Genomic DNA, 8,009 nt, shown 5'->3' on the forward strand with positions numbered 1-8,009 from the left:
GCCGGTGCTCCATCCCTCTCTAGAAGCTCGCGCTAGGACTCGGTCAGCGAGGAAAACTCCTGAGGCCTTGGGGAAAAATTATCGTAGGAAGCGTTTTAACTCGCTGTCGTTGGTGTCTGTCGAAATGCGTGGTAGTGCGGCGCTTAGGACCGATGCCAATGTTCTGCTAGTCGTGCCTAGGTGCGGCTTTGCGCTAAGGGAGCAAATCTCCTGAGTTCGCCTGTGCCTTGGTCTTAACTTCGTTAACGTTTCAGCTTTTCAGGTGGCTTCGTCATGGATGAAACTGTTGCTGAGTATATCCGAAGAACTGTACTAAAAATCCCACGAAGTGAAATCAAGACAATGCTACAGAAATGGGGCTTTCTTTCTGAGGCACAGCTGCAAACCATAAACTTCGGTCAGATAAAGGAGAATATTTCTCAAGACGTTGTTCAACTCTGTGAGGTAATCCTTTCCTTCGGGAACTGCCTGTCAGTGACATGCAGGATGCGTGTTGAAGCACCGTCAAAAAAAAAACCATTCTGATGAAGAAATTAATTTTCTTTGGCCATAACACAGCACCAAATGGCAATTTGAAGTCTGGAAAATGTAAAGCTGAGCTGATAATGCCACCAATTTTGTCCGAGAGGAGTGCAGGATTGACCCTTACTAAGTATTGAAGTACATGTTTTGAACTCTGGGTTGCACAAGATGGATAAAAGTGTGTTAAGCCTTTTAAAAAAGGGTGTATTTTCAAGTTGTAAAATAAAGGCATTGATTGAGATGTCTACTCATTACATAGTGCTAATTTAAATCTATTTAGTATGGGCAATGATAGTACTAGCATATATATTTTAGATTTTTCAGAATTTTTTGTAAAATTTCCTTGGCCAGAACTATTTCCATTCTGCATACAGTAAGCAAAAAAAAAGTTTTCTGATCTCCTACTTACATACTCTGATTTTGGTGTACCAAGAATCTTTACATTGACCTGGAGGAGTCTTTATTTATAGTATCATAACCCAGATAGATACAGTTATTACTGGTATGTCTTAAATTCTATAGCCTTTTGTGTCATTACTTTTGAATTTCATACTCTAATTACACAGATTGTAGATCAAACTACAGGCAAGAATCTGTTACGTTATTCTTGTAAGATAGCAAATGTCATACTTTAAAATAGCATTTGTTTCTGAAACTTTCTTATCTGTAACAAGTAGTGTCATAAAGTTTCTTTAAAATCTTTCCATGCCATAAAGATGAAATAAGGAAGAGTTAAGCAAGCTAAAATTCCTGACAGTGAAATACTAGTCAGTGTTGCATAATGTCACGAATACCCATTGATTTTACTTTCTAATTGCTTGTACATCATACCATAAGGACAACATTCTTCCTGCTCCCTCTGCAGAGGAACACTTCAACCTTGCTGAAATAGCTTTTGTTATTGATTTTTCAAAACTCTATTGTGTGCACATTAGGACTGGGTGTGGTGTCTTTGAGAAGAGTCTACATGCTGTGGACTTCAGCACAATGTAATTTAAACTACCAATACTGAGATTTTTTTCACTTATTAAACAGTGTGATAGAGCATTCTGGACCTGCAGTTCACCATGGACTGTTATTCTTCTTTCTAGGAAAATTCTGCAGACATAAAGCAAGCAGCTGTCCTAGATATAATTTGTGAGTAAAACAAATGAATAAAAATAACACCTTTATATTTTTTCTGAGTAACTTAATAATGCCCTTAATTACATAACAATTGCCCTAATGAGGCACAGATCCATTTGGTGTAAACAGATTACATTTTAGATGATGAATCTTATTGGATCTGAAATTTTGAAAAAAATTTCAAAAGCTCAAAATCCGCCAAAGCACATTTGCTTCTTCTGAGGTCGAAGTAGATGTAGCTGTGGTAAGCTACAGCCAGCAGACACTTATAAATGTAGACAGGTATGTTTGTCTCCAGTATGCACTGAACCTCAAAATCGGCAATATCATGCTCCAATAGGGACTGATATAGGCAAAACTGTCAGCAAATACTCCAGTTGGAACTACCAACACCAATATTAATTCACAACTTGATTATATAATAGCTTAAATCTCAAGGATTCTTTTAACAGTCTACACTTCTTAGTTTGAGTTTAGACTGAGTTTTGGTCATTTTAGGTAAAAACTTTCTTCAGACATTGAACCTCAGAGATACCCTTTATTAGTTGCTTAACTGAATTACAAAAGACCTTCGCATCTCTTTTATTAAAAAAATATTTTGCCTTTAGGTTTGCTACAAGTGGCAGTTTAAGAATGCTCAATAAATTATACTGCATTATCAAAAGTAATCTTTTTAAAATAACCTGGTCATAAAAGTATTGTAAAATTATTTGTTCCTTTAATTACCATTTGATAATATGCTATGTTATTGAGCAATCTCTGTTTTTCTTAGACAGCCACATCTATCCAGACAAAAGAGTGTGGCATGTTTACCAGATGAACAAAACAGGTAAAATATCTTTCCTTACTGTAATCTCACAGTTCTCAGTAACTTATTGCAGTGCTGCCTCATATCGTACATTTTAAATGCAAATATAGTCTGGTATGGATTTTTTCAGTGGAGATATCTTTAACATTTAACTATAGTCTAGTATGGATTTTTCAATTGAGAGATCTTTAATGTTTTTAGAATATTTTCTATTAACTTTCCAAGCAATTATTAGAAAATATTTACTACTAGTTAAATATTAAACTTTTCTCTATATTGCAATAATGATGCAGAAATTTAATATACAGCTTTTTGTATAAGGCCATGCAACTTCAGCTTTGTCTGCTTAATTTTATTTCAGCAAAACTAAAAACATTTCTGAACTAGTTCTTTTAAACACAATTCTTGTTTCTTTTTTTTTGTGTAACAGGGGAAGAAACGGCATTTTTTGACTTAATGGATTTCAAAAAAAAATTTAAAAGACGGCTTCGGTCAGCCTTGAAAAATGTAAGAATATATCCATTCTAAATTTCTTACACAGCTCTGGCATCAACAGATTGTTTTCATAACTTTAGAGAGGTGGGTTTTTTTTTCTTACAGTCTGCATCAAAAATTAAATGGGATTATTCATTTGGTAATGGTAGGAACTGCATGTGAAATAGGAAAAATGTATTGCATATCTGTTCTAGCAACTTTATGCTGGAGTGAAATAAATTGTAAGTTTGCCTTAAAATATTACTGGCTTCATGAAAGGCAGTATGTTTATGTTTTCTGTCAAATCTTTGCCCTGTTTGAGTGTAGGTGTTGCCTAGGTAAGTTGATATTGCTTTGTCCTGTTACCCAATAACAATACACAAACAACAAAAATGAGATCAAACAGTATACAGAGAATTTGAAGTAGCCAGTAAGCAGGACAAGGAAGTTCAGTTATTGTGACTTAGATTAGTAGCAAAATTGTATCCATTTCCTTCCAGTTCTGGCTTTGAAATGATAGTTTGTGATGGCTGTGAGAACTTGGCCCTGGTATTTCGTTACATTATAACAACTGAAAGACCACTGTCAATAGCAAGAAGCAGTTTCTAGACTACAGAAATGAGCGTGGTAAGAAAAAAATGGAAAGGAAATACTATCATCTCACTTTTTTACTAAGCAATTTGCAGAAGCCTTTTCTTGCTTTAGCTCACCAGCTTCATTTAAGCAAGGTAATAGAAGATGCCTCTGCCTAGTTAGCTTTGTCACTTCTTGATGCACAAAGGATTCCCACTGACAACAGTAGAGGGCAACAGATACAAGTCAGACTAACAGGTAATCAGCTGTAGTTCATACAACTATTGTAATAAAGTTTTGCAATATTTTTATTTAAAAAAAAAAGGCAAAAACTTCTCAAAGTGATATTGGCCTAGCAATTTAAACAGTTTATGACCTAGTTGGACTAAAGACTTGGCGATGTGTGCCTTAGTCAAATGGAGAGTTTTGGGTTTGTTTGTTTTTAAAGGAAGTTTTCCCACTCTTAAGTCACCCAGATTAGGTCAAGGTAGAAAGAAGTAACTGAGGAGCAAATCTACAAGAACAGGAAATGGAATCTTCTTCAGGTTTCTGATTGTGTATTCTTGAGCAGTGATAAATATTATATTCAGGTCTAGAATCACAAGTTGATCAAAAGTTTAGTTTCTCAAAAATTGGACATACTGGAAATATTGCCACTAGCCCTCCACCTAAATAGACACCTTTTTTTTGTGGTGTTATTTTCCCAAAAGAGAAATCAAGGCTTTTGTAATAAGCTATTTTTATTTTTGCCCTTCAGAAGGAAATATATATCAACAGGAAGAAAAGTCATGTTAGAGTTTGAAAGGTAATTTTTTTTTCAGTTTGTGAGGTTATCATTTTTCTGTGGAAATCAGATTTAAATACAGTCCTGACCACACTAGTGGGATTTGTTTCTTATTCAAGCAGTGCTGTACTAAATTTTGGGTCTTGTGAACACACGGTTAAGAGATAACAAAATCTTCATGGACACCTGACTGTGCTGGTAAGTCAAAGCTTTTCTTTTTCTATTAGGTCACCATCAACTTTAGAGAATACGAGGATAATGCAATCTGGATTAGAATTGCCTGGGGAACACCTTATACAAAACCAAACCAGTACAAGACCAGCTATGTTGTGTACCATTCACAGACTCCCTATGTCTTCATTTCTGCCTCAGTGCTTAAGAGCAACTTGCCTCTGCTATGTCAGGTACCAAATAATGCTGCATAGACCCTGACTTCACCACGGTCATGTAGAGCTATAATTGTGTTTGCTTTTAAGAGGAGGGGTAAAAATTCATCACTTAACATAATTTATTAATTTACATAGTCATTTTTTTTCCCTTAGCTTGTGATAAAATCAATCTTTCTGACCTTTGGAATGGTGCACCATGAATAAATTCAGTTTACTGGGATTTTTGCTGACCTTGAATTGTTCTAATTTCTTAAGTGTCAAGCAGTATTTGGTTAAATTGTCTCATAGAAGTTGAAGAATATTCCGTCAGCACAGTTAACTTCAAGAACTAAACATATTAGCTCATCAGGGAATGCTATTAATTCGTTTTAAAAGACATTTTCTGTCAGCTCATGGTGATCAGTGTTGGTGGTCTTTTTTTCTCTATTTAGCACACTTCCATACTAGTAATTTAATTATTTCATTGTCTGTTTATTTCTTTATTTTTCAGCTGATAAGGCAATAGGGCTTATCTGGTTAATCCTGTGAATGCTTTTAAATATTAATCTAAGCTTAATAACAGTCTGTTCAACATTTTTTCAGACATGAGACTCTTTCTAGTTAAAGGGCAGTTGCTTCCCCTGAAACAAAAACATTGCAATGTCTAGAAATGCTATACTTTTCCATATTATAAACACTGTGATGATTAAGACTGTTAAGAACAATTTCAATTTTTATTTAAAGGCCCTGGTTGTTGCTGCCAATTACCGTGACATCCGTGAAATGGAGCTTCGAGGTCATTCTTTAAACTCCCTTAAAGATATTGTGTTTAAGAGATATAGCCAGGTGAGCCACTCCACAAGTACATCCTAAGATAAGTCTTGCTTTTTGTTTCAGGCCTAGTTCTCACCCTCCAGGCAGGGGGGAAAGTTCACCTCTTTCGAGAGACCATCAAGTTAAAATAATATTGAACTACTGAGGTGCACAGCCTTTCATTAAGGTAACATTACAATGGAGATGTAATTACTTGGTATCCCATCTACTCTTTATTATTGTTATTCCTGATGGTTAAACTTGGTCTAAAAATTGTATGAACAATTCAGTCCTAGGATTTTTTTAGCATCAGTTCACTAGGCTTCCTAGAGTAATGAGCCAAAGGCTATTAGAATGGTCACTTATCTTCCTTGTCCATATAAAACTTTTAAACAAGGAAATGTTCACAAATATCATAGGACAGGCATTCTTTTCTCAAAATAAAACTAGGCTTTCTAACGTCCAGTAATTATCAAAAGTTGGAAGAATACTCGCTTGCAGAATGAGAAGTAAAAAGAGATATGGAAAGTTCTTTTCAGCTACGCCCTTTTTTTTTTCTCTCTGTTTAGAACTTCCAAAGTTATTATCCAAGACCTCTACAAGAAAGAAAAGTAGCACCAGAAAGTGGTATGTGTATTTCAAATTAAACGGCAGTTTGAACATCATTACTGCTGGCTTATGAAGCAAGATTCATAACAAGAAATGTACATATGTTACATTCACATGGTATTATCCATCCCTGGAGGGATACCATAATACTGGCTATTGCTAGGAGAAGTATTTCCTGAGTGCTGTCATTGGACACAGTTATGAAACCAAAAATACTCAATGCCCACTATTTCATATAGTGAATATATATTTCAGCTTGGGTTTTTCTCTTGGTAAGAACTGAAAATGTAAATGATGGAGACAACTAGCTTATGAAAGAAAGATTGTGAGGAATTCTTTAAAAGTATTATTTTCAGATTTTCACTGGAATAATCTGATCAGAAAAACAGTATTGTATCAGCTGACAAAGTTGTCTGTTTTTTTTTTTCCTTCTCTTCCCTACTCTTTTCCCCTGCATCAGATTTAAGGATAGTTCAAGAAAACAAAAATGAGAAAGAGAGAATACAGAGTGTGAATCGGGAAGTTTTTGGTGATGGTCCCCAACCAAAACTTGAATTTGCACAATATAAGGTAGTAAAACCAACAAATTTTGGATTTTGTAATAATTTTAATGTAGTGGAAGCTACATTGAATTGCAAATTGAAGAAATAAGAGTTGTTTTTTAAAAAAACTTTTGGGGAGGGCATTTGAAAATAATTTAGATAAAAGTATCTTTAAGAAACGGATTTGCACTGGGATTTGGTCAGAATCCTAGATCATATTTCAGTCTTTCAGCCTTGTGAACTAGGCATTTTGACTTATTTTTGTAATAAAGGTAGACTTACACCAGTAGTGTGTTGAAGCATGAGAAATTAGGGTTATTTGAAGTACACACAAAGCTCACACTAAATATAATAGCATAATTTAACTTCTTGGATGATGTATGGATTTTATCTGACCAGATATATTGGAAATTCTAAGAAATACTTAATGTTTTAAAATATTACTGAACATGCTGCCTCTTTCAGCAGAAAACTGTTTACCACATGGTGGCACCCTCTAATTTTATTAAAATATTCTTCCATCTGGAATCATGTTAACATTACAAGTAACAGACAAGTAAGATACAGTCTTATTGCATAGTACATTTTTATTGTTATGTTTAAATAATAACATAAATAAAACCTATTCATTGCTTATATTCCTTGGTTAAATTTTGTGCTAACAGCTTGAGACGATGTTTAGAAGTGATCCTAAAATGGATGTTTTGGATAAAAGAGAACCATTCAGATGTCTGGTCAAGTTTTCTAGTCCACATCTCTTAGAATCTCTGAAATCCTTGGCACCAGCGGGTAAGTGTTCCTACTCTATAAAATGGAAAAGTCCACAGTTAAATAGATTTGTCATATTACATTCTGCTTGTTTCTTGCGTAAGGGAGAACCTTCTTAGTTTGTTCAGAGAAATTTAGTAGAATAAAAATGTTACCACTATAAAAACTTGTGTCTAAATGCATACTGGTTTGTTCTTAGAGTTACTAGTTAGTACATAGATACTTTTTAGTTTTATAACAGTTATGAATGCTAAATATTGGTTGACTTAAGCTATAATCATCTGTCTCTCTCTCCAGGTATGGCTGATGCACCACTTTCACCACTACTTACGTGTATACCACAAAAAGCTAGGAATTATTTTAAAATTAGAGAGAAAAAAGCCTTCATTCCAGGAAGCTTTGTAAGCCCTTAATTTAAAACTGATTTCATAGAGAAATATACAACTCACAAAAAGAAAAATCTGTCTATTGGTATTAATGTCCTATGAAATTTTCTTAGAGGAATACAATGAAACAGGCAATAATTTCCTTTTGAGGAAGTCCATGCTTTAGAATATTTCAATTAAGATTTGATACTTCTGCAATCCTTGCACATTACCACTTTTTTATGCTTGGGGGCATAA

At 34.4% G+C, this 8,009-nt stretch overlaps 1 protein-coding gene across 1 annotated transcript; it reads left to right on the forward strand.

Moving 5' to 3' along the window:
- Positions 1-273: 273 nt before the first annotated feature.
- On the forward strand, positions 274-7,799 carry CENPN (centromere protein N). The gene is made up of 10 exons (XM_009699369.1): positions 274-444; positions 1,614-1,659; positions 2,420-2,476; positions 2,886-2,962; positions 4,514-4,690; positions 5,399-5,500; positions 6,037-6,094; positions 6,537-6,646; positions 7,284-7,407; positions 7,684-7,799. The coding sequence occupies exons 1-10, from the start codon at positions 274-276 to the stop codon at positions 7,797-7,799; spliced, it is 1,038 nt and encodes a 345-aa protein (XP_009697671.1).
- The last annotated feature ends 210 nt before the right edge of the window (positions 7,800-8,009 follow it).

This window comes from Cariama cristata, unplaced genomic scaffold (genome assembly GCF_000690535.1).
Source record: "Cariama cristata isolate BGI_N322 unplaced genomic scaffold, ASM69053v1 Scaffold46524, whole genome shotgun sequence".
NCBI classification, from domain to species: domain Eukaryota; kingdom Metazoa; phylum Chordata; class Aves; order Cariamiformes; family Cariamidae; genus Cariama; species Cariama cristata.